This window comes from Crocodylus porosus, unplaced genomic scaffold, assembly GCF_001723895.1.
Source record: "Crocodylus porosus isolate Cpor-Errol unplaced genomic scaffold, CroPor_comp1, whole genome shotgun sequence".
NCBI classification, from domain to species: Eukaryota; Metazoa; Chordata; order Crocodylia; family Crocodylidae; genus Crocodylus; species Crocodylus porosus.
This window is the reverse complement of record NW_017728909.1, coordinates 35,453,241-35,480,610: the sequence shown is the minus strand read 5'-3', so window position 1 is coordinate 35,480,610 and position 27,370 is coordinate 35,453,241. Positions and strand designations below refer to the sequence as shown.

Below are 27,370 nucleotides of genomic sequence, written 5' to 3'. Positions count from 1 at the left end.
CTTTTAAAATAGAGGGGGTCATAATACAGTCCAAATACCACATGAGACCTATGGAGTTCTACCATGAGGCAAGCCCTTTTATTTGATTTTTGCTTACATTTTTGTACTGTATAGAGGAGTGAATCTTGGATTTAGCCTTGATACCCAGAACAAACAGGAAGGCAGAAATTTGTTTCTTTCTGTGCCTGTGATGTGCTCAGTACAGTGGCACCCCAATCCCAACTGAGGCTTATGGACAATATAGTAATACATAAACTATGGTTATCATATTTATTCAAATATAACATAAGATCCTCTCCGAGCCAACATGGGGGAAAAAGCTCCTCGTCTTATATTTCCATGTAAGGAAAACATTAAATACATTGCCTATCTTTGAACTGCTGCTAAAACCAGCATGTGCTCAGTAATGGTAAACAACTATGAAGTTGTTTAAATGCAGGCAACACTGAGCATGACTATATATATATATGCATACATATACATATATACACATATACACATATATATGTGTGTGCGTGCGCACGTGTGTTTGTATAATTATGCTCAGTGTTGCCTGCATTTAAACAACTTCGTAATTTTGTGTCTCAGGACAAATTAGCAATCAGTTCCTAATTCTATTGACTGAATAGAGCTCAATCATTCAAACCTGTGTGGTGCTACCACCAGCAAGTATTCTATGTCCTATAGTCTTTAGTCAGGGGCTTCAGATACTCTCAAATCTGTGGCACGCATACTATGTGCAAGCCCTAAGCCCAGAAGCCTTGTGGTTCTGATGTCCCCTAGTTTTGCTTGTCCCTAACCAAAAGGGCATAGGAGTAAGCTAGAGGGAGAGCCCAAGAGCAGTCCCTCATCACCACAAATTACATGACTATGGAAAATTATATCAAATTTATAATTTTCCCATATATAGCATCTAATTATTGGGGGAGAGGGGTCACCTTATAATTAGGCTTGCCTTATATTTGAGTAAATAAGGCAATCTGCCTATGGGATAATTCTTTACTATGGTTTAATTTGTGATTGTTCCCATCTCCTTCCAGCCTCCATTTCCTCCTCCCATTATTCCTAATAATTGTTGATAATTGGTCCCACTGAATAATTCAGCATTTATCTGCAATTCCCCTAGCACAGGGAATTAACCAGAGTTTACTATATACCTATTTACCTCTTCTAATACTACTGCTACTAATAGCTTTCAAACAAAGGTATACATGGAATCATGATTAGTGCTGGGTTATATGGTAATGGCAGAGTAATTGAGGATACTGACAGATGTGCAGCTCTCCGCTGTAACTCAAGGTGCTTCACAGAAAGCTCCATGAGTTACAGCAACCCCCAAAACACTTGCTATTTGGGTGTGGGGTGGAGGAGTATTGAACTCCACTTTGGAACTAATCCAGTGGCTGCAGCCTCTCTCCCCTGCCCCTGCCCCTGCCGCTCCCTCCCACAGCTCTGTTGCTGTTGTCGGGATGACAGGGGGAGAAGGCAGGGGAGGGAGCTCTGTTCTGGGGTTTGCCCAGCTTGTGCCGGGGCAGGGGTCGGTGAATCCACCTCCAATCCACTTATGCCCCACCTCCAGTGCAGACTGGGCAAACCCCAGAATGGAGCTACCTCCCCTGCCTTCTCCCCCTCCCATCCTGATGACAGCACCAGGGACAGGGCTGGGCTGCATCAACCCAGCCCTGTTCCTGCACAGGGACAAACAGAAGTTAATGAAGGCACTCTGCTTTGGAGTGCCTTCATCTGAACCTTTATTAAATAAGGTTTATTTGCTGTGCAACTAGGCACTTTTAAAGTGCTTTGCAGCCAGGGGCATGTCCATTCCCCTCCATTGCTATACCACTGGTCAAGGCACAGTAGTAGTGTGCTTTTTAGGGGCCAATTGCACAGCAAATATCACTTTAGTCACCCTGAATGACAGGCTTAACAAGTCTAATGAATGACAGCAGCAGAAATATTAAGTTAGATACTTCCTTACAGTTAAATAATATACTGATTCATAAAGGTTGATGTGGTAAGAGCGTGGTTCAGCTAAGTAACCTTATTTGTTTTTTCCTGGATAGTATTCCAATTAAATAACAATACAATTTGCTCCATAATTAAATACTATCTCTTTTAACATTACCATAGTAATTTTAAGTAGTTTTCTTCTAGACCTAAACACACTGGACTGGAACCAGGAAAATCTCATTGCTGTTGCTCTAGGATCTTGTGCATACATCTGGAATGGAGACACCCACCAAAGCATTGAAAGCATTCATTTAAATTCCAGTGCAAAATACATTTCATCTATTGCTTGGATAAAAGAAGGAACTTGTCTTGCTGTTGGTACTAGTGATGGGGAAGTGCAGGTACTGGATAATTTACTTTCCTATTCTTGTTCAGGTTTAGATACAGTGGCCACAAGACATTCATATCACTTATTTTTTCTTACTTCAGAAGTTTTCACACGTATTTGGAGACAGATTCATAGCATCCCCCATAATGCAGCGTTGCACTTTGCCAAATACTTGGGTGTTACCCATTATTATCTAAATGTACTGAGGCTCTTGGAGCCACTTAAAGACTAATGACTAGATAAATAATAGTCACCACAGTCAGTCAGAAATCTTGCTACCATTAAGTGAAACCCCTGAATACAACTATTTCCCACAACATGCATGATTTTTAACCATACTTTCCAGTAGGCTGCCATGTCATAGCTTGCTGTAATCACATTTGCCATTAGCACCCAGGTTGAAATTCCCCTATAAAACCCATCTAGCAGATTTTCTCTCTGATATTCTGCTGTTCCTCCTCCAGTGTCTACTAATAAAGTCCAATATAGCTGTCCAGAAAGTTGGGGGAAACCTGGATGAGATTTTTGTACAGTGTAGGAATCAGCTCTGTGTAGAAGTCAATAAAGGAATAACCATGGATCTTCAAATCCCTAAATAAATGGCTTGCTTTGTAGAGTTACTTAACACCTGCAGCTCTTCTTGATTTCTGGAACAGTGATTTAGCACCAGAGTTTGGAAGTTTTGGCCTTAAAGCACAATACTTCAATTAATAAACTTCAGGTATTGGCTTTTAAATATCAGGATTATATCAAATTAATGATAAATGGTGGACAAGGATTATTATAAAAAATAATAAACCCCCTTTGTTTTGTTTTGCTTGGTTAGTTGTGGGACACTGAAACCAAAAAGAGGTTGAGAAACATGGTTGGCCACCTTTCTGTAGTTGGAGCCATGAGCTGGAATCATTATATACTTAGCAGGTAAGCAGTAAAATATATTAATTTGTCCACAGCATTTTTTCAGGCAAAAATCCCATATACTTTAGAGGATTTCTTTGTTTTTGGTGAAAAAATGTGCATTCTGTTCTACTTATTTATGTATGTACCTATTATCTCAGATACCATGGTGATAAGTGCCCTCATAAGACCTGGGCTAGTTCTCCACCTATATATCTCTGCTTGGTCATGTCTCTATGATATCATCGGGTGAATTTACTTCTATGCAGAAGGCCAACACAATTCTTTCATCCACCACATAAACCCGTTTTAAGGGCTCAAAGTGTATAAAAGTGTTTGATGTTTTCTGCTAGTGCTCTGCACAGGGCTGAATTTCATTCTAGTTGCCTCACCCTATGGCCCCCTGTACACATTACAGGTATTGCACAATTAACTGGTTATTTCTGCAATTACCTTAAGACCAGCTACATGTGCAAAGTAGCTGCCACACAATAAAAAGCTCCAACCAGCTATACAGTTAGACCTCAAAATGTGTACTAACTTCATAGCTGGTTGCTATTGAGCTTTAATTTTTATGTGTAGCAGGGTCTCTCCTGCTGCTGCCAGGGATTCCAGCTGCAGGGGTGCACCTTGCCCAGCATGAAACTCCCAAGTCCTGTGGATCATGGCTGCTGGGATCATAGATTCATAGATTGTAAGGCTGGAAGGGACCTAAGAAGATCATTGGGTCCAGCCCCCTGCACCAAACAGGAAAGATAACTGTGGGGCAGGTGATCCCAGCAAGGTGACGGTCTAGTTTCCTTTTGAAGATTTCCAGGGTAGGTGATTGCACCACCTCTGGAGGGAGCTTATTCCACAGTCTGGACACCCTGATTATGAAGAAGTTTTTTCTAATGTTGAGCCTGAATTGATCTTCCAGGAGTTTGTGGCCATTACTCTTAGTTTTCCCTTCTGGTGCCCTGGTGAACAGTTGCTCACCAAGCCCTTGAAGCACTCCCCCAGTGTTGTGGTAAGCTGCTACCAGGTCCCTTCTCAGCCTTCTTTTCTTCAGGTTGGAGAGTCCCATATCCCTCAGCCTTTCCTTATATTGCTTGCTGTGTAAGACTCTGATCATATGGGTGGCCCTTCTTTGGATTCTCTCAGGCTTCCCCATGTCCTTGTTAAAGTGTGGTGCCCAGAACTGGATGCAGTACTCCAGCTGTGGTCTCACCAGTGCGGAGTAGAGCAGAAGAATCACCTCCTTGGTTTTGCTGGAGTTGCATCGATTGATGCATGCCAGAGTATTATTTACCCTACTGGCTACACTGTCACACTGCTGGCTCATATTTATACTGTGGTCTATTATTACTCCCAGATCATTTTCATTCATGGTGCTAGTCAGTTTGGTGCTCCCAAGCCTGTAGGTGTGTTGAGGGTTGCTTGTCCTGAGGTGTAGCACTTTACATTTATTGACATTGAATGCCATCAGGTTCTGATCGGCCTAACTTGTTAGCCTGTCTGAGTCCTCCTGTATCTGTAGCCTGTCTTCAAGCATGATCACACTTCCCCATAACTTGGTGTTGTCTGTGAAGTTGGCCAGTGAGCTCTTCTCTCCCACATCCAAATCGTTAATAAAGATGCTGAAAAGTATTGGACCAGGCACTGGCCTCTGCTGGATACCACTGCCCACTTCTCACCAGGATGACACAGATCCATTAGCTACGGCTCTCTAGGTTCAATCCTGCAGCCAGTTTCTCACCCACCTGACTGTCTTGGAGTTAAGTTCACAATCCTCCAATTTTCTTACGAGGACATCATGGGATACTACATCAAAGGCCTTTTGAAAGTCAAGGTATACAGTGTCAACCTGCTGTCTTGTGTCCAGGTGGCGAGTTATCTGGTCATAGAAGGAGATGAGGCTGGTAAGGCAAGACCTGCCTGTGATGAACTTTTCTACGATTTTCCCTAGGATGAAAGTTAGGCTGACTCCCTCTAGCCCTTCTTATGGATGGGCACAACACTGGCACTCTTCCAGTCCTCAGGGACTTCTCCAGAGTGCAAGGAGTTGTGGAAGAGTTGTGCCAGGGTTTCCGCAATGACTTTTTCAGCAACTTCAGCACTCTCGGATGAAGATCATCTGGTCCTGCTGACTCGTATATGTCTAATTTTTTAAACGTATACCAATTTTATGGCAATAGTAGGAAGGCAATTATTCCTACTGTGTTCATCCTATACTCTACCTGACATTGTTTTCCCCTTGGTCGGGCTAAAGACTGATGCAAAGTAGTAATTCACGAGTTCAGCTTTCTCCTGGATGCCAGTAACCAGCTATCCTGAATTGTTGAACAATTGCCCCACACTCCCATTTGTTTTCCTCCTGTTCCCTATGTACCTAAAGATGGACTTCTTGTTGTCCTTGATTCCTGTTGCTAATCTAAGTTTGGTCACTGCTTTAGCCTTTCTTATCTGTTCCCTGCAAATGCGGGCTGTCATGGAATAGTCCTCCTTGGGACCTATCCCAAGCCTCCATTGTTTATAAGCCTCTTTCTTCTTTCTTAAGAGGACTGTGATTTCCCTGTTTAGCCAAGAGGGCTTCTCAGCCCTTCTGTTACCTTTCCTCCGCATGGGAGTGAACTTCCTTTGTGCTTCTAGGATCATGTTCTTAAGGAACAACCACTCTTCACGCACACCTTTCGCCTTGGGTCCCCGGTCCTGCAACACTTCCCCTACTAGTGACCTAAGCTTGTTGAAATTTGCATTTTTGAAGTCTAAGACTTCAATCCTGCTATTGGATTTGTCTGCCTTACGTTGGACAGTGAACATTATGGTTGCATGGTCACTGTCGCCCAGACTTTCCTCTATATTTAAGTTGGTCACCAGGTTGTCTCCTTTGGCCAGGAGCAAGTCTAGCAGAGCATCACCCCTGGTTGCCCCATGCACCTCCTGAATCAGGAAGAGCTACTTGACACAGGTCAGGAAGGATCATGACTGATCCAGCTTGGCTGAGTGTTCCTCCCAGGAGATGTCTGGATAATTAAAATCGCCCATGATGATCAAGTAACATGCATGTGCAGCCTCAGTCAATTCTCAGGTGAACTTCAGATCAAGTTCCTCCCCCTGGTTTGGTGGTCTGTAGTATACACCTACAGTTAGGTCTCTCTTGCCATGCCTCCCCCCACTGCAACTTAACCCAGAGGGTTTCAAGCTGTTCATTTCTGGAGCCAATGTCAGCCTCCAAGGTGTACTGCTTTTTCACATAGAGAGCAACACCACCACCTTTCTTTTCCACCTGGTCCCTTCTATGCAGGGTGTAGCCCTCTATAGCTGCACTCCAGTTGTATGAGGTGTCCCACCAGGTCTCCATAATCCCTACTAGATCATAATGCCCACTGGGTAGGAGGGCTAGCTCCTCCTACTTGTTCCCCATACTCCTGGCATTAGTATATAGGCACCTGAGTCCTCCTTACTGAGGTCCTCATCTTCCTGTCTTGCTGATGGAGAACTATTCGCACAGCTCCTGCAAGAGTGGCTCTCCCAGAGTCCCTATATACAGAGCTTACTTGTATGTTGTTCCCTGGACGTGTTTGAATTTGTGTATCCCTGTCCCCCAGCAATCTTAGTTTAAAGCCCTGTCCAGAAGATTGGCCATCCTGGCTGTGAACAGGGACTTACCTTTCCTCATGAGGTGGATGCCGTCGCTTCCCAGGAGTCCTCTCTCCTTGAAGTGTGTGCTGTGGTCAAGGAATCTGAAGCCTTCTTGGTGGCCCTAGCGTCGGAGTAGCTGGTTCACTTCCTCAATGCATCCTTCTCTTCTGGGACTGCGGCATGCAGCAGGGAGCACAGAAAAAAGACTATCTGGGCCCCCAGCCCCTTGAACCCAGCCCCCAGAGCCCTGTAGTCACTCATGACCCAGTCTGGATTACTCCTCATGTCATTAGTTGAGCAGCATAGAGTAGTAGCTGGAGGGCCAGATGAGCCTGGGAATCCTCTCTGCTACATCTCAGACGTGAGCCCCTGGGAGGCAGCAGACCTCATGGGCTAGGGATGGGTCCCACTGAGCTCCACAGGAGGAAGTCCCCCACCACCACCACCTTGTGCCTCCTCTTAGGGGTGGCAGGAAGCTGCTTACCTTCCTCCTCTTCTGGTGTCACCATCGGAGCTTCCTTATGTGTGGGGAGGGGAGCATACCTATGATCCCCAAGGCTTGGGGGTGCATGAAATTTTGAGGCCCATATGGGGCTCTCAGTTCTGGCTGTGCCTCACATGCAACCCAGACTGAGAGCCCAACAACTGATGGGATCTCTTGGCCCCAGCTGTACATGGCCCCCATGGCTGCTGGGCCCCCCCAGCAAAGGGGACTCCCAGCTGTGGGAGCCTGCTTCTTGCCACTATATGGGGAGCCCAGGGTCAGGCTCCCCCTATACTGACAGTAAGGTGCGATTGGATTTAATGTGCAATCCCACAGTCATGCTTCCTGCGTAGCATGGCAGGAGGCATGATTGTGTGAATCACACACCAGATCCAGTCATACCTTTATTTGACTGTGTAGGGGAACCTATGTATCAAAGCATCATTTCAATAGGGGGATTCAGCTGAGATAGATTGTGTATGCTTTCTGTAGCCATTTTGGATTTACAGTCTGCTCCTTTGCCTGTTCCCAGGTCATTGTATTAGGCACCAAATAATGAAGCAAAAATACTATCATTACACTTAGTGTCATGGTTAGTGTTGCCTGAAGTTTCCATTTCAAAGCCTTGTAAAATCCTGAAAATTTTTGGTGAACATAGAAATAAGAGCTGAACCTAATTCAAACTTGTTTTAGACCCTTGAGCTCTGTGATGAAACTCAAAATGAAACTTTCTTCTCTGCCTGGGTAGGCACATGTTCTGGAGAGCTTTGTGGTTTTGATTTCAAAAGAAAATATTTCTAACACTTGATTGTAGTAGGCCTGGTGGGTCTTGCAAAGCTGGTGATCAGCCTCGCCTGTCTATACTATATTCACTAGTTTCTGTTTGCATTTCATCTTAGTATGCAGATGAAACAGAGATCTTATATCTCTGAATAGAAAATGACATGAGAGTTCAACACCCATATTAACTAAAATTAGCAATTTCTCTTGATTAAAATGCATCTCTAGATGTACTCTTCTATCAGTTAGTGGGAGATTATTCATGAGACTGAAGTTCCTAATGTAGAGAGAGAGAGAGAGTTGTGTATGCTGATGTATGCTCAGTATATGCTATGATAAAAAGAAATCTGCTGTTCCCTTAAGATGTGGGTTAACTCTAACTGGTGACTTGGCTTTGCATTTTCTGGATGCACTTAGGCCTCTGAAGAATTTAGCAAGTCAACAGAACGCAAGCTAATGAAAGGCACTCTCTGCCTTGCAATTCACTGATTTCTTTTTTAGATTTTGGATTTTAAACTTCATTGCAGAACAAGGAAGTTTTTGTTACTTTCCTGCCTGCCATCTGACACCCCCAGGGAAGGAATTCTACCTGATCAACACATCAAAGAGCTTCTCAGAACAGCTCACAAAGGCACTCTCATGGACCCAGAGGGACAGCCTTCCATCTTCAGCTCCCTCTGTGCAAAAATGAAGTTTATTTCCTACCTATGGGGATTTTTTACCATCTTGTACCATCTACACTTTTCCCACAGCCTGACAAAGGGAGTTTGATCTCAAAAGCTTGCAGAAAAGGACAGTTTTCTTGCCATTTTCCAGTTTGTCTAATAAAAGGTATCATTTTGGAACCAAGAGTTCTAGCTTTTTGTATGTCTTTTTGTCTCAGACCAACATGGCTATGAAGTACATGCCTGATTTCTTTTTGACATTCATCTGAAGAAGAGGATGATACTAGGCACTTTTACATGAAAAATCTGAGCATAAAAACTAATTCTGAAATAAGAACATGACACAAATCAATTTTTCTAATATACCCAATGGTAAAGTTTGTTGTAATAATTGTACTACCAAACCTATTGTAATATCAGATGTCTGGTGTTACCTTGTAAGGCAAGTTATCATTGGTCCAGGTGACAGAATGGTTTATGCCTGTAGCGGCTCCCTCATTCTGCCACAGATTTGACATGGGTAGAGTTTTTCTAGAGGACTATGTAAGAAAGCATTATCAATATTTAATTCAGCAATTGTTCTAGTGATATGTAATGACTGTACCACCAAGAACTAATGTCTGACCCTAGCTAAGCTGTCAGTCAGAATAATAGGGGACTAAAAGGACTATATTTTGGTCTATATGTGTGTATTGTGCACACCTGAATGGGAGGAAAATGCAAATCCAGGGACCATTATTGACCTCATACAGTAGTCAGTCAAGGACTAGGAAAATGTGGGGCCTTGGATCCATTCTGCAATATATCAGTCAGTACAGCTTAACCAGCCTGGCAGGGGAAGGAGGCTATGGCAAATGTAGGACTGGTACAGATTTCCTCACAACCTGGAAATGATTATGGGACAGATCTGGGGGACAGATTGTGACTTGATAGTATTGTGACTTGATAGTGACAGATTGTGACTTGATAGTAAGTATTTTCCAAGAGCAGAGCAAATATTTACTGCCCCTTATTTAGGAATCAAAACAATGCCACAAATGACTTGGGCAAAATTTCACAGGGAAAAATGCCCGAGTGCTTTTATGAGAGAAAACAGTAGCAATTACATGTCAATTGTTTAAATTTGAACAGGGGCAAATCAGTAACAATACACTAAAACACAGCTTCAGGGAAGTAGAATGTGTAATAGAGAATAGTTCATCTGCCCACCTTGGACTAGACAGGGATGCTTGGCTGTGTTCCATTGCTGGAAAGCATTAAAATCTGAGTGTCTTTAATAATTGTCTTAGTTTTCGCTCTTTATTTGAAATCTTGTTATTTTATGTGCATTCTATCACTGCTGTGGTTTGCTTCTGCAACCACTAAAAACTTGTGAATTTCCACACTTCCGAATTGTAGCTTGTTAAATGATGCTCTCACTTTGCCTCTGCAGTGGTTCAAGATTAGGAGTTGTTCATCATCATGATGTGCGGGTTGCTCAACACCACATAGGGACTCTTTGTCAAAACAAGCAGAGCATTTGTAGCCTGAAATGGTCCCTAAACAACAAGCTGCTGGCAAGTGGGTCCAGTGATGGCATATTGAATATTTGGCCTAGTGATCCTGGAGTGACAGTGCATTGCAAGCCAGTGCAAACTATGCCCCATCCCTCAGCAGTAAAGGTACAAGTGTTCTATTATTTTACATAAATAGTATATTTGATACAAAGGGCAGTATTTTCTCATATGTATTTATGTGCTATATTTATTGGTGATGGAAGATATGTCAAAAGGCCATGAAAATAAAATGACATATCTTTCAATGGTCTTCAGACTTTTAGGGTAATCTCAGTGAGCCTTCCTAGTTTTTGCTACTCAGAGGGCACATCTATATGAGATGCTACTGTGCAGGTAGCTTGTTGCTACCATGCAATAACATTGTTGGGTGCTAACTGTGTGGTGACAATACTGCGCAGTAGTAACAAGCTATTGTGCAGTATCGTTGGAAAAAATGTGCGGGGATGGTACCGTGCAGTAACACTGGTAGTAACAACTATGCAGTCTGCTGCTCATGTAGACATGGCCACTATGCACCGAAGTTCATTTCAGGTCCATTCTAATACAGTATTATTCTAAAGTCCAAGTGAGTCAATGTTGCTTTGATTTCTCAGGAGTTTGTTTCCATTTATGACTTAGTTTCACCAGTCACCTACAGGGGAGCAGGCAAGAAAGTCAGCTTAAGAGGGCACAGATGCATGTTTCTGTGGATCTGGTGGCCATATTACTCCTGGCACTGAGGGCTGTATGGTTGCAGCCTGAGGGAGTGTGTGTGGTGGAGGTGGATTTTTCTTTCCAAGTTACATTCCATAACATCTGAATATCCAAATGTTACATGGGTGGAATACATTTCTGCCCTTACAAGCATTTTTATCCTGCTTGCCCTTCCTTATCCCTTGTAACTATAATGCTAGTGGACTCTTGAAAACTAAGCACCTTGATACACTAGGGAGAAGCAACAATTAGAGCTAGGGGAAGCCTGAGTTTTATGAGCGTATCTGGAGGTAGGGCAGGCTATGAAGCAATAGTAATTGAAGTTTGAACAGAGGTTGGAACTGAGGAATTCTACATTTTACAGTTTCCCTGGAAATTGGTGCATGCGATAATATGTGCACATGTGGGTAGAGTAAGGCTAGGGGCAGAAGTTACACATAACCCGGTTTAATTGATCAGAAGCTGGTTTAAACCTGTAACAAAACAGAAGTCAGTGCAGATAAACTATTTTCAAAATGGCTGAAACCGGTTTAAGATAAACCTGGTTGGAGGTAGTATCAGACTTAATTGATTTAGGTCAAAACAGTTTATGGAACTTCTGTCCCAGATCCCCTTCCCATTCAAATTAACTCACAGTCCCCCAACATCCCACAATGCTTTGCAGCCCTGTGCTGTGCTGTCTGCTCCAGCACAGCAGTGTCTGCCTCCCCACTCTGCTCCATAATCAGGGCAATATCACTGCTTCAGCTGGCAGAGAAGGGGGTGGTGGGGAAAACCCTAACACTGAACCCCAGCCTGGTTCTGCCTGGTGGGGGGAAGCAAAAAAGGGGAAAGCCCTCGGAGCCCTCCACTCAAGCAGAGAGGGGCAGCATGGCCAGATACTGGTCTGGCCATGCCCCTCTCTCAGTTCAAGTGGTGGGGAGAGAGTCTCTGAGAACTTCCCTCTGCCCCTCACCCCTTTCCAGGCACACCCTCAGTGGGCCAGGCCAGGGCCTGGCCATGCCCATCCTCTCCACTTGAGCAGGGATCTGGGAGAAGCCTCTGAGGGCTTCTCTCCTAGCTTTCCTCCCTTCCCTTCAGCAGTGGCAGTGGGCTGGGAGGCCTGCTCTAATGCCTGCTGGCTTCTGGCCTGGGCCACTACAGGCAGTGGCTGCATTTCCGGAATCAAAAGTGAATGTCTGTTTACTTGCTTATTGGGTCAATCTATGTAGTTTAGACTAACCCGCAAAGATTAAACTGATTCAACCTTGGGCTTTTTGACTGTCTGTACTTAGCCTAAAAGGGAAAGAAGTGAACAGAAGTAGGTACATTGAGTGTTGTTTGTTGCACTGCATTTCGCCAAGTTATTTTTAAAGGAAATATATTACATTTCCTATCTCCTTTAATCTTCTGTTTTAGCATGGTATCTATTTACTTTTCTTCAGGCTATGAACTGGTGTCCATGGCAGTCTGAAATCCTTGCCACTGGAGGTGGATTGAAGGATGGGCTTTTACGTGTCTGGGACATAAACAGTGGGAAAACCATCAAAACTGCAGAAACAAAATCTCAGGTGAAATCATGAGCTACCTGCCCTTGTCTTGTAAGGCTGCACTCCTCTAACAAAACTCCCATTGACTTCAGTAGAAGAATTGTGTTTGGGGTTGCAGTGTCCTGGCTATACATATATTTATACTGTACTCCATCTTATTATATCTGATTGGATTCATGATCAATTATTATTATTTTATTCTTATCCACCACTTCTGTCTCATCACAACTTTTAATTTGATTAGAGAGGAGTTAAGAGCCAGGCTACTTGCTCTCTATCATCCTTTTCTCATTGGCAGTGCAGTTTTTGGTGAGAAAAGAAAGATGTAGGAAAAGCAGAGTTCCCAAGAGGCCTGAGGTACTTGGAGTAGTGGGGAGGTGTGGTGAATCAATGAACACGGATCAATCCCTGTAGTCTGAATATTAGGAGGCAGAGGGCTAGAGATTCTAAGCTGGTATAAACTAGAATAGCTCTGTTGATTTCAGTGAAGCTATGCAGTTCACATCAGCTGAAGATTTAGCTGTAGTTTAGATGCAGTTGTACTCAGACTAAATTGCTATTCAAGGAAATCAAATGATCCTTCTAAATATGTAACTATTCTCCTGCTGTTCTGCAGAAATGTGTATGTTTTGGACATTTATGAATTACATTTTCTAAAACCTATTGAATGATGCATATGGATCCTCTTTGAAAACTAAAACGATCTTTTAAACTGCATTAGATTTGCTCCCTGTTCTGGTTACCCAATACCAATGAGCTAGTGACTGGACATGGTCTCCCTAAGAATCAGATCAAGATATGGAAGTATCCCATGCTTGCAAATTCAGTGGAGCTTTTTGGTAAGTATTTCAATAAGCTAGTTTGTCTCACCAAGCGTGCTTTCTTTCTCTTTATTGAATCTATTTTTACACACAGATACATTGTGGTTATTTATTAAAGCTGAAGAAATAAAACAAGTTTTAAAAGTCAGCCTTTTCAATCATCAATTGTTTTACTGGACTCAATTCAATCCTAGGACAAAATTAATCCTTATGGTAGAAGGCCTGTATACCAAACAGATTCCTCAGAAGACTTATCTTGAGGGCATATGTGGGACTTGTAGATATATACAGTGTAGGAACTGTAGAGTGGTTCAGTTTATTGGATCAATGCAGTGGCGTAACTAGGGTGAGGCAAAAAAACTTGCGGTGAGGGGAGTAAAAAACCTTGTTGTCATTGGCAACTATGCAGTTCTGCTGGTGGTACGGTAGCAACTGGAAGCTACAGCTGTCCCTGTAGCCTGTGCACTTTTGTGTGCCTGTGACTTGATTTCAAGCCACTTACAGGGGAGCAGGCAAGGAAGTCAGCTTGAGGGTAGGATGCAAGGAGGACACAAATGTATGGTTATGAAGATATGGTGGCCATATTACCCCTGGCACTGATGCCTGTATGGATGTGGCCTGAGGGAGTGAGTGTGGAGGCGGATTTTCTTTTCTAAGTTATATTGCATAAAATCTAAATATCCAAATGTCACATAGGTGGAATACATTTCTGTCCTTACAAGTGTTTTTATCCTGCTTGCCCTTCCTTGTCTCCCCTCATCTATTACTGAAAGCATTAAATTAGCAGCAGTGCTCTTCTTTGCTCCTTCTTTGCCTTGTCCATCTCTGAGAAATAGTCTGGGAAGAGACATTAGCATGGCTGGAAAATAACTAATTATATTTACATTCAGCCTCAGCAATTACTTCATAGATATCATAGATTTCATAGATATTAGGGCTTGAAGATCATCAAGTCCAGCCCCCTGCCCCAAGAGCAGGAAGTCAGCTAGGGTCAAAGGATCCCAGCAAGATAAGCATCCAATTGTTTCTTGAATGAGTCGAGAGTAGGTGCCTGCACCACTTCTGGAGGGAGTCTATTCCAGGCCTTGGGGGCTTAGACAGTAAAGAAGTTTTTCCTTATGTCCAGCCTAAAACTGTCATTGAGGAGTTTATGACAGTTGGTCCTTGTTATCCCTTGGGGCGCTCTTGTGAACAGACATTCTCCCAGATCCTGATGCACATTCTTAGGTACTTATAGGCAGCCACCAGGTCACCTGTGAGCCTGCGCTTTTCCAGGTTGAAGGTCCCGTGTCTCTCAGCCTCTCATCATAAGGCCTGTTCTCTTGCCCTCTGATCATGTGCATGGCTGGACTCTCTCAAGCTTCTCCACATTCTTCTTGAGTTGTGGAGCCCAGAATTGGATGCAATACTCCAGCTGAGGCCTCACCAAGGTCAAGTACAGCGGGAGGATGACATCCTGAGATTTACTTGAATAGCATCTATAGATGCAAGCCGGGGTTTTGTTTTCTTTACCAGCTGCGACATCACGTTGGTGGCTTATGTTCATTTTGTGGTCAGCCATGACCCCCAAGTCTCTTACAGCTGTGGTGTTAGCAAGTGTAGCACTGCTGAGCCCATAAGCGTGCTGCGGGTTTTTTTCCCCCAGGTGGAGTACCTTGCATTTTTTGGTATCGAACATCATCAGGTTTATATCTGCCCACTTACTAAGCTTATCCAAGTCAGCCTGGATCACTAGCTTATCCTCAGGTGTGGATGTTATGCCCCAAAGTTTAGTTTCATTGGTGAACTTGGCCAGTGCGCTTCTGACACCAGTGTTCACATTGTTGATAAAGATGTTAAAGAGAACCGATCCAAGGACAGAGCCTTTGGGAACACCACTGGTCACAGAGTGCTATAATGATTCGTTTCCATCGACTACTACTCTCTGAATCTGATCTCGGAGCCAATTTTCCGGCCATTGGATTGTGGTGTAGCCAAGGCCACAGTTGGCCAGTTTTCCCATAAGGAGATCATGGGACACCAGATCAAAGGCTTTTGAAGTCCAGATATGTGATGTCAATCTCTTCACCTTTGTCTAGGTGATATGTCACCTGGTCATAGAAGGAGATGAGATTGGTCAGGCAAGACCTACCTCTGAAAAACCCATGCTGGCTGTCCCTCAGGATGTTGCCATCAGCCAGCTTATCAAGAAGAATCTCTTTGATAATTTTCTCCAGAACCTTACCAGGAATTAAGGTCAAGCTCATTGGCCTGTAATTCCTGGGACCAGCTCACTTGAAGATGTCCAGCCTCTCAAGGTGTTCCTTTACAGGGTCTACACCAATGCTGGATATAAATACACCCTCACCCTGGCCATCCCACATCATGCTAGGCAGGGTGGTCACTGGCTTTGCTCACCAGGGATCTTCATGCAGACCCCAGAGGGTGCCTTGGTTACCTTCAGGGTGACCCCAAAACTCTCCTGCCATGACTTTGAATGTTCCTTCAGTGGAGGGGGTCCCCCTTGAGGATGCCTGCAGAGCTGTCATGCATCACAGCAGTCGTTCATGGGGCTCCAACCTCCCCTACACCCTGACCTTGTGCCACCCTTTGAGATGGGCCTCCAGATCTTTTCACAGCTATCCCCTGCTGATATCTTCCCTGGTCCACACAACTCCTGCTGATCAGTACCCTGGGCCCTGGATGGACCTGGAGGGTCTGGTGACTCTCTGCCTTTGGGCTTGTCTTCTTTGATGCCCTGAGCCGTCTAAGTCTGAAGCCCTTGGCTTTCACTGCCTTCTCATGTGGTTTGTTTCTCACCATTGGATGAAGTCCCAGCTACCCTGGCCTGGTGCTAAGAGCTCCTGCTAATTTGCCTCACCAGGGAACTAAAATAGATAAACCCTAAAAGGGGAACACAATCAATACCCTCACCACAAACCCGTCACCCTAAGGTGACCAGACATGAAACAAAACAAGGAAACTAACAATGTGACTGCAGGGGGAGCATGACAAAAGGGGGAGAAACAGGAAGAGGAGGACCCATGGGGAGAGTTCCATATCCTTCTGGCCCCTAACGCCCCTAGGCTAGCGCGCCCTCTGGGTTGGGATTCGTGCCTTCACCCCAGCTGGGGTGTCTCTCCCCTTCCCTCCAGCATCCACCTCCACCCTGGAGCCACCACACCCATTGCCTTTGAAGAGGGCTTCCACACCGGTTATCGCTGTAGTGACTGCTGACTTCTCTCACACGGGGATCTTTTGCTTCTGCTGCCTCAGCTTCTGCTGGCCTCCCTGCTGGCTCTTTCAGTCCCCATCTGTCTCCTCCGGCTCTGGCATCTCCCACGGCTCTGGCTGCCACCACCGCTGCCGGTCTTCCTGCTGACTCTTCTGATCCCTGCCGGGCTTACCCAGCTCAGGGATCTTCTGCAGCTCTGATTGCTGCCACCGCTGCTGATGGTCACAGTGGCTGGACGCTCTCCACCCCGCAGTCTCCTCTGCTCCTTGGCGTCCTGCCTCTGGTACTTTGGAAGCTGCTTTTTACCTCCACCAGGTGGCATCTCCTCATGATGTCACCCAGCTCCAGCTGGATATGGGTGCTCCTCCAGGCCCCTGCAACAGGAAACTTTTTTTCTCTTTTTACATTGGTCTGGGGTTTGCCTCTGAATGAGGCGTCTCCCTTTTCCAGTCCTGTGCCCCTGGGACACACTCATTAAGCAGGTTGGCTTTTTCAGCAGGGGTCCAATGTTACCCTTGCTTTTTTCTGACTCCCTACATATCTGAAAAAGGACTTTTTATTATCCTTGATATGTGAAACCAGATGGAGTTCAGTTGCAGCCTTGGCTGTCCTGATCTGCTTCCTGCAGGCATGGACCAGTGCTGAGTACCCCTCCTTGGTGGTGATTCCAGCCTTCCATCCCTTACAAGTGGGCTGTGGCTGCAGAGTTGGCCTCTGTGTGACACTACTGCCACATGTGCCCCCTGCCCGGCCATCTGGGCAGCTATTGCCCAGAAGATGTTCCAGGTGTGGTGGCCTGCTTTGAACTGTCAAAGCATGTCCTCCTGGCCCTATTTGGCCAGGATGACAGCCACAGCCAGCTGAGTCCAAGGTGCCAGCTCTGAGAAGGCAGGGTCCTGCCACTGGCCTCCCTAGCAGGAATTCTGGTGTTCCCTATTGGAAAACTGAATAATCCCTGATTAGCTAAAGGGCTGCAGGGGCTATCACCCCACCCCCCGGTAGGCCTACATGCCCCACCCCAGTCCCCCGATTGCTGCCCTACCTGGCCCCATACCTTGCCAGCTGCTGCTCAAAAGGGGTTTGAGACGGGGCAAGAGGCACGTGCGTGCTTGTCTGGACACACCCCTTGAGTCAGGTAGAGTTTGTCCATGCACATGAGGAAGCTTTGCAACTGAACTGATTTGGCTGAGTGCTCTTCGCATGAGATTTCATAGACATTATGGCTGGAAGGGACCTCGGAATATCATCGAGTCCAGCCCCCTGCCCCAAGGGCAGGAAGTCAGCAGGGATCATAGGATCCCAGCAAGATAAACATCCAAATCTCTCTTGAAGGCATTCAGAGTAGGCGCTTGAACCACCTCCGGTGGCAGTCTATTCCAAACCTTGGGGGCTCAGACAGTAAAGAAGTTCTTTCTTATGTCCAGCCTGAAACGGTCATGGAGGAGTTTGTGACCATTCGACCTTGTCATCCCTTGGGGCGCTCTGATGAACAGACGTTCTCCCAGATCCTGGAGAGCACCCCGATAAACTTATAGATGGCCACCAGATCACCCCTGAGCCTGTGCTTTTCCAGGCTGAAGAGTCCCATGGCTCTCAGCCTCTCTTCATAATGTCTTTTTTCCTGTCCTTTGATCATGTGTGTGGCTCTCCTCTGCACTCTCCAAAGGTTCTCCACATCTTTTTGAATTGTGGAGACTAAAACTGGATGCAGTTACTCCAGCTGCCTCACCAAGGTTGAGTAAAAGGGGAGAATGACGTCCTGGGATTTTCTTGAGACGCATCTATGGATGCAAGCCAGCATTTTGCTCGCTTTACTAGCAGCAGTGTCACATTGAAGGCTCTCGTTCATCTTGTGGTCAATTATGACATCAAGTTCTTTTCCCTTGTCCAGGTGATAGGTTACCTGGTTGTAAAAGGAAATAAGCTTGGTCAAGCAAGGAAATAAGATTTGTCAAGCAAGACCTACCTGCAACAAACCTGTGCTGGCTATCCCTCAGGATGTTGCCATCAGCTAGTCTGTTCAGAATGGCCTCTTTGATAATCTTTTCTAAGACCTTCCCCAGGATAGAGATCAAGCTGTTGGGCCTGTAGTATGTCAGATCCACTTTCCTCCCTTTCTTGAAGATAGGTACCACATTGGCCTTCTTCTAATCTTTGGGCACTTCACCAGAGTGCCAGGAGTCTGTAGTAGACTCCCACCATTGTGTCCACTGTGCTGTGTTCCCCATTGATTTTAACCCAGTGGGTCTCCAGTCCACCCTAGGTGCCAGTGCTGGCTTGCAGGGATGTGTAGCTTTCCTTGACATATAGAGCTACACCTCTGCCCCTTTTGTCCACTTGATCTGTCCTGTACAGGGTATAGCCATCTATACCTGTGGCCCTGTCATAGATGGAGTAGTTCCACCAGGTCTCCGTTATCCCTATGACATCATAATTATTTGTGTTAAGCAGGAGGATAAGTTCCTCCTGTTTATTCCCCAAGCTCCTGGCATTTGGGGCCCTTGCCTTGCCTACAGGTCGCTCCAGGGCTGAGGCAGGGATGGGCTCCCTTAAGTGCCTTGGCCTGCTGGCTTTGCAAGGGTTGCTCAGCGGGCCAGCAGTGGCAGTGGTCCCCCCATCCCCTGGCAGGCTTAGGTGAAAGCCTGGTGGAGCAGGTCAGCCAATCTGGCTGAGAAGAGCCTCCTCCCCAGCGGAGAGAGGTGGAGGCCATCCGTTCCTAGCAGCTCACTGCCTCTGTCTTCAAAGAGCAGACTGTGGTCATGGAAGCCAAAGCCTTGCTGATGACACTAGCGCTGCAGTCTTTGGTTCACTGCCTTGATCCTCCTCTCCCTTCTCAGCCCATAGCCCAAAACTGGGAGGATCGATGAAAACACCACCTGCATCCCCAACCCCTTAAGCCCTGCTCCCAAATCCCTGTAGCACTTCATGACCCATCTGGGATTGCTCTGAGCCATGTCATTTGTGCCCACATGGATAAGGAGCATAGAGTAGTGGTCAGTGGGCCAGAGGAGCTCAGGGATCTTCTCTGTAACATCTTGCATTTGGGCTCCTGGGAAGCAGCAGACTTCCCGGGCTAAGGGGTCTGGGCAGCAGATTGCCCCCTCAGTCCCTCTCAGGATGGAGTCTCCCATGGCAAACACTTTGCGTTTTGTCTTAAGGAAGAGCGGGAGTGGTAGCTACAGTTAAGCCTGTGTTGCCTGCAGGAGCTGGCAGCTTGGCAAGCTCTGCTGGGGCTGCAAGAGGTTCATACCTGTTGCAAAGCTCCAGCGGGGCAGGGACCTTGATGCAGTGGGCCTTGGGGCCCTTGACCACCTTGGTCCAACCCCTTGGCTGGACAGAATGGGAGGTCCCTGAGTCCTCCCTCATCCTGGAAGGAGACCTTGGTCTACCCTCCGCCTGCAGGGGGAGAAGGTCCTGGTAGTAGGAGTCTATCTCCTGTTCACCATCCCTGATGGCATTCAGTCTCTGGACTGTGGCCTGGAGCTTCTCCAGCTGGCGCGCCAGAGACCCCAGTAGGGAGCAGACCCCGCAAGGGGAGGTGGCCATGCTCCCGGGCCCCAGAGCCTGAAAAAGTGTCAGGCAGTCCCCGCAGCTGAGAGCCAGAGGCTCCATCTGTGTGGAGCCCAGAACCATGGGCTCTGTCTGGGTGGAGGCCTCTGAGGAGCCAGAGGGGAGGGCTGCAGACCCTGAAGGGACCCTCAGGTTGCGACGTGTGCCCATCCTCATGATGCTGCTCGTAGGCCAACTGCGGCTGGGACTGTCTACCCTAGGGGGCTCACTGGCAGGGCCTCAGGCCCTCCCGCTCACCCTCCTGTGCAAACTCCCATGCTAACTCGTGTTGGGTCCAGAAGCACACCTGTTTGCGTGGCCTATTCACAAGCCTCTGGTCACGTGGCTCCCTGGGGGGCTGGGTGCAGTAGGAGCCGGGAAGGGGCGAGGCCCTCTTTAGCTCCACTCAGCTGCCCCACAGCTGGGCTATGTCCCTCCCACCATGGGCCCCGCTTACCTCTGGCACTGCTGGGGGTTGGCGGGGTGCTCCGCAGTTGCTGGGGGCTCCTGGGGGGGCTTTGAGGTGCGGGGGTGTGACAGGCATCTCACGCCGCTCCCTGGGCCAAACAGATGTCCGGGTACTTAAAGTCTCCCATAACAACCATGCACCGAGAGCATGCAGTCTCAGCCAGTTCCCTGGCTAATTCCTGTTCTAGCTTTTTGTTTCTGGTTAGGAGGTCTGTAGTAGACTCCTACCATGATATCCCCTGTGCCACATTCCCCACATATTTTAACCCAGAGGGACTCTAGATGTCCTCCCTGGGTGCCAGTGTCCATTAGCAGGGATGCGTAGCTTTCCTTGACATAGAGAGCTACACTCCCACCCCTTTTTTCTCCACAGCTCTCCTGTACAGGGTATAGCCATCCATACCTGTGGCCTAGTCATAGGTGGAGTCCCACCAGGTCTCCATTATCCCTATGAGATCATAATCTTTCTTGTTTAGCAGGAGGACTAGTTCCTCCTGTTTGGTTCCCAAGCTCCTGGCACTGGTGTACAGACATGCAAGTGTCCCATTGGAGGCCCTGAGCTTCCTTGCATTCCCTGGTGGACAGTGTTCCAGGGCTGGGGTAGGTGTGGATTTCCTTGGGTGCCCTAACCTGCTGGTTATGCAGTACTTGCCTAGTGGGCTTGCATTGGTGGTTATTCACCCATCCCCTGGCAGGCTTAATTTAAAGCCTGGTAGAGCAGGTCAGTCAGTCTGGCTGAGGAGAACCTCCTCCCTAGTGGAAGAAAAACTCTCACCTCCAGAAAAACATAAGAACTACTATTTGACTTCTTATGTTTTCAATTGAATAAAATATGTACATAATCTGAATATCCTTGCAAATTAAGCCTAAATTTGTTTTAACTTTTTGTGTAATAATAAGCATGAAGACATACAAAAAACTAGACCTCTTGGTTCCAAAATGATACCTTTATTAGACCAACTGGGAAATTGCAAGAAAATTGTCTTTTTCTGAAGGCTTTCAGGATCAAAGTCCCTTCATCAGGCTCTGTGAGCTGTGCTGAGTAACTCTTTGAGGTGTAGATGAGGTAGAATTCCTTTCCTGGAGGTGTCAGATGGCAGGCAGGGAGGTAAAAACATCTTTCTTGTTGTTCTGCAATGAAGTTTAAAATCCACAGTTGGCTAAAATTTGGCATATTAAGCATGACACACTTATCACACAAGTTATTTGCTATAATACTGTGGTTATCAGTACTGTGGTTATGACTTCTTTTCCTATTCAGTTTTAAAGTTATGTAATGGAAACAAATTTCTTAATCATGAAGACCGGTTACCTGTTAACTAGAACCTTCTGCCGGGACACAAGTGACTAAATTCTGCCCACCTTATAATGAACATACAGAGTAGGAAAATGTAATGTTATTGGACCAAAATATATATTCAGAAAAAAGGCTATGAATATAATTTCTGATTTTTTCTTAGGTTGGTCAGAGATTCCCTTAACCACATGAGTTTCGCAAGAAAGACATTCACAGAAAAATCATTGGGTTTTAGTTTTTAGAAGCCTGTCCTGCCAAATTCTGTGAATCTCATCTGAGGGATAATCACCTTTATCCAGCATTGGATTAATTTGGAGTTGGATTGTTTGGTATTCGGTAGTTTCATACCAGAACAGTAACTGGAAGTCAGCTCACTTTTCAAATATTGAGTTTATTCTTTGTGTCCTTCTGCTAAGCAGAGCTGTGAGAGTAATTGATAGCTTGGTCCTATGGCTCGATTGGAAAACTGAAGAGATATTCATATTGTCTTTTCTTTCCTCCAAAAGAATGAACCCAAATCTGTAAATATTAGGGGAGTTTCAATCTCCCCAAAACTTTGGCAAATAAGCTCTTCATATTAAAATGTTACCAAACTGATACATTTTGGACTTTCTTCCTTCTGTCAAGGAGATTATGTTAAGAATCTTCTGCTGTGCAAACTCAAGCCCACTCAGCCTAGGAGTGCTCAGGCTTCACTTTTCTATAATCAATAATGGCCTGAATGTTATTGCTATCCTGTAATGAAAAACAAATTAGTGATGAGGTCACACTTAGGATTCAGCCTTGGGTAAAATTCCCACCATATAGCCCCTGCCAAGTGACTTACTATTTAGCATTAGGTCTGTTCTAATTTGTTACTAGTTACTTGGCCCTGTGAGACATTCCAGCAAATAGGGCACTCTGGGCTAGATACGAATTGTTTTTGAAAGAATTTCTGTTAGGTGATTACCCCTAGATGCTGACCAGGGAGCTATCCACTAAGAAATGCTAGGCACAAGGATGTGTCTAAACTCCTTCTCCTCAGTGTGTAGGCACTTTGAAGAGTTGCACATTAGGTACTTTGATAACCTCAGGATTCAGAGTGCTGAGAAGGGAGGGTCCTAGATGACCTAGACATTCAACTCAAACTGAGTACAAAGGGTTCGCTGCAAAGTGCCGCACCCATGGTCTTTGTTACTTGGAAGCACAAGTGATGGTGGTGGTGGCACTCCCCATTTCTGCAAAGTAGTTTAGTGGTTAGGCCACTTGCCTAGGAAGTGGTAGACCTCACTTTTATGCCCTCCTCAGCTTGAAGGACTCAAATCCCATCACATTAAGCCACTAGATTGTGTTCTAGACCCTGATGCTAGGGGTTCCATTTAACTAGCTAATGTAAAATGCATAGGCTCCTGGCAGCAGGGATCATCATCCCGGTCTCCCATTTCCTAAGGGACTGCACTCCTCACTGGGCTACAAAATCAAGCTTTTTGTTGCCTTCTCTCCTTCTGTCCCAGTGCATCCTAAATTCCTTGCTGTCCAGAGGCCAGTGCCACAGGTGTGGAGGAGAGTTCCACACTCAGCCTATACTATATATTGATCATTAGGGCACTTTTTTGGGAAGAGGGATATGTATGTTTGAGGTCGGTCACAGTGAAGTGAGCCTAAAGCCAGGCCTTCCATTTTACGGGTCAGCATTCTAACCCCTAAGCTATTTTTCAAGAGTGGACTTCACTGTTTCTTCTGGGTGAGAGTGGCCATGACTGCTGGTTTTAGGTGAGTCTTGTGTATACTTGACAGATTCAGTACTTAGCTGGACTTTAGGTACCTTCCAGTTTTCCTCTGGATACAATGGCACTTATGTGGGATTTAGGCACCCAGGTGCTTGACTCAGATTGCTTCTTAGCCAGGTTCAGAAGTTGAAGTGTATGTGCACAGGAAACAAATAGGCCAAAATTGAGGCATCTAATGAACTCACGTGTTTTTGAAGCTTCTGAAATGGGGTTGATTTAGATCTTTTTGTGAGCATGGTAATTGTGTTGAAAACTGTCTTGGAGATGGAGATTGATTTGGATCTGGCTTTCTATATTTTTTAATTTAGTTAGGAATTTAATATAGAATAAGACAAGTTAAGGACCTGAGCAGAGAGATACCTACCTGAACCAGTGTACCTGAACTGTCTACCTGACAGACAGTAACATTGACTTCAGGTTAAAATAAATGCATGCTCTCTATAAATCACCTAGTGGCTAAAACACCCTCCCAAGATCTGAGAGACATATTTGTTCTCATCCCTCCATAGCTTCAGAAGGTTTGAACCCAGCTGTTCTATATCCCAGCATCATTCAGCCACTGTTTGGCCTGCTGGTTAGTGAAGAGATAAAGATTCATGAGGCCAAAAAGAGAGCAAGTAAGTAGCAGCCTAACTGTGGCCAAGTGAGATGAGCAATGCTGAGCAAGTCCTGGATTCTGAGCCTTCCTCCAATGTTATTTATGCATGTTGTCCAATAACTATTTAATATCAGCTGCATCCCTTATGTCCCTCACAATGATATAAATCTGGAGTAATGTCACTGTAACAGCATTCTTCTAGGTTACACTTTTGTAAAATAGAGCACAACTTGGCCCCATAGAGTTGCGTCACTGAAAGTGAGAGGGGACTGAGGGCTATAATGGATAGGGTGATTGGAAAACAAATGTGTCATCGGTGTTTAGTATGCCCACTCTGTCCTTTTTTATAAGGTGGAAATATGATGAGAGGTGTCATGGGTGGTGTGTGATTTCAGGCAAGATTTGACAGTACAGAAAGCAGGCTAGCATCTTGTAAAGCAGTGTGGGAGGCATGTACAATGCTTAATAGTATTACATGTGTCAGTTTTATTTTTCTGAAAGAAAAGATGGAGACCCTGAGGTTCACTGCTCCCAATCCACTACTTTCTTCTTTTTAAATTCAGGTGCACACTTCTTCCTGTTAAGGATTCTAGCTAATGCTTCCCAACTGGCATTTTCTGGTGGAAGAAGTGCTGTATTAGGACTACCATTAGTCAGCTCTCCAATTAGTACAGTATGGGCACATATTTCAGCCCTGCTGGGTGAGATCTTTCAAACAGATGAAGCACCAGGTGAAGAAGCCTGTTCTCTGTCACAGTACTCTTTATACATCTTGACCAATCATTATTTAAAGCAAAATGCATATACAATATTGGGAAAGGGGGTCTCCTTCCCAGAGCAGTATTGTTCACTGAGTCACAGTCAGGCTTCCTCTTATTTATTTTACTGGTCTCTTGAATTTACTGGTCCAGCTTCTTTGGAGGGTGGGGGAGGGACAGGGAGAGGGAAGAGGTGGCAGGTGCCCATAGCTTTGCTTAACCTGTGGCCTGGGGACCAGGGCACTGTCCTGAGATGTGGGAGAGCTGGATTCCAAAGAGCTGAGGGATAAAGTGAGCTTAGAATTTGGGTCTCCCATATCTTGAGCCAGTGTCTTATCTACCAGGTTACTCAGCAGAAGTGGATAGCAGCGTTGCTAGTCAGTTTTATACTGATTATAGTTTTAGAGGACTTAAGTGAATTTTTGTGCCTCTACTACAGTAAAAGTGGATTGCAACAGAGGGAAAATGGAGTTGGATGCCTTGAATCACTTCCAAGCATTTGCAGTGGGACAAGTTTAGACTCACAGGGGAAAACTGGAGACATGTTATGAATTTTGGTGCCTTCATGGAATTCAGGCTGCTGCATAGGCCAAAGCAGGATCCTTAGTAACTTACATGCTTAAACACTGCATTAAGTGGAAGAACAGGATCTAGTCCACAAGGGCTTTTCCAAGGTCATACAGGAATCATGGGGCAGAGCAGAGAATTGGATGCAGGTCTCCTAAGACCAATTCTAATGCTAGGCCTGTCTTCTTCTCCAGTTCATTCTCCAGATTCCCTGCTTTGTGACCACATTATAAGATCTTTGCATAACTAAGTTATCTAATTTCTCATGTTGCTGGTGGAGTGGGACAAATTGGCCACAGCAGAGCTTCACAACCTGTCCCCCATAGATTGTACTACAACTGTGGATACACTCAGTCTATGACTCCAATAAGTCATTAGGCAGAGTCACTGGTAAGAGACCTTCATACTGCAAATACCTCAGAAGTTGGAGACATTAACTCATGATTCTTGGATTATAGGCAAAATATCTGAAGAAGCACAGGAAGCCAAATGGGAAAGGTCAGTGATGAGACATTATTAAGCACAGATTAGACACATATTTTAAATGAAGTGGAGACTCAAGGGTCCAGATTTAAGACAGGGTGATAAAATATTCTCCTTTGAGAGAAAAGGGTCATAGAATCTTGTAGAGCCCTAAAATATGATCCTTAATACAAAGTAAAATTTGTATTGAGCTTTTAGGGAAAAATTGGTGGAGAGCACAGACTTGACCCAGCCAAAAGGTTCATCCTATCCAGCGAGTTGTATAGCTATCATTAGAGTAAACCAGGCCTTACAATGGGGGGCTGATTTTCAAAATGGCAACAGTTTTTCTTTTAAAATCATGCATTTCCCAGTGGATTGATTATAAATGTTCTTTTGCTTTGTTTTGTAGGTCACAAAGGAAGAGTCTTGCAAGTAGCACTGAGCCCAGATTGTAGTAGGTTCATTTCTCTTGCAGCTGATGGAATGGCTTGTGTGTGGAAATTCTTCCAGTCTAGTGAAACCAGGCATAGAAGAGACGACATCCAGGGGGATTATTCTAGGACATTGTGGTGACTTCTTTCCACTGACTTTTGAAAACCACTACAGTAATACACAAAATTTGTGTTCTTTCCACATGAAACATGGAAAACGATAATGCCAATTGTTCAGAAAAAAGCAATATTCCAATTAGTTTGTCATTGCATCATGGAATGTTGTTGAGCCTGCGCTGCCCATGCTTGAGCTGGAAATCTAACTCTGACGAATAACATCAAATTTATTTTCTTTCAAACTAGTAATTATGGATAGAAATCACTCCTGTGCAGAGTGCCAGCACAGGGGCTCTGCATCACTTACAACTCACTCAAATTCTGTTATAACTATAGTCCTTGTATGAAGTTTTATATAGTCTGAGTCTCCCCCCATCAAAGACCATGCTCCAGTGTGGGGACTTTGACCCTTCAGCTCTGGCAAGTGGAAGAGCTAGGAGTGGTAGATACTGACAGAGAGAATCAAACTGTTCGATGTATGAAGCAGATCTTGTCTCAAGAGAGAATCTGTCCAAGAGTAGGTACCTAGAAACATAGGATTGGAAGGGGTCTCCTGGGCCACTGAGGCCAATCCCCTGCATTTGCAGGCAATTTGTATTTCCAAGGAGAAGAATTCTTTATTAATTATCCTGATACTGCTGGTTTACTTAATGAGAAAACCACCTGATCTTTGGCTCTTGAGGCAATTTCAGTGCTGTTTTTCAAAAAATGCTCTGTATGTCTAAAACAATAAATACCTAACAACAACCA

General features: G+C 45.3%; 1 protein-coding gene across 1 annotated transcript in view; it reads left to right on the top strand.

Moving 5' to 3' along the window:
* Positions 1-27,370, top strand: part of CDC20B (cell division cycle 20B) — a gene marked incomplete at its 5' end in the record, with an annotated part of 75,706 nt that extends 48,336 nt beyond the window's left edge. The window contains 6 exons of the mRNA XM_019531696.1: positions 2,155-2,351; positions 3,165-3,259; positions 10,221-10,449; positions 12,462-12,587; positions 13,288-13,405; positions 26,482-27,370. Of these exons, the coding sequence (XP_019387241.1) occupies positions 2,155-2,351; positions 3,165-3,259; positions 10,221-10,449; positions 12,462-12,587; positions 13,288-13,405; positions 26,482-26,645 (929 nt within the window). The remainder of the gene's footprint in view (positions 1-2,154; positions 2,352-3,164; positions 3,260-10,220; positions 10,450-12,461; positions 12,588-13,287; positions 13,406-26,481) is intronic.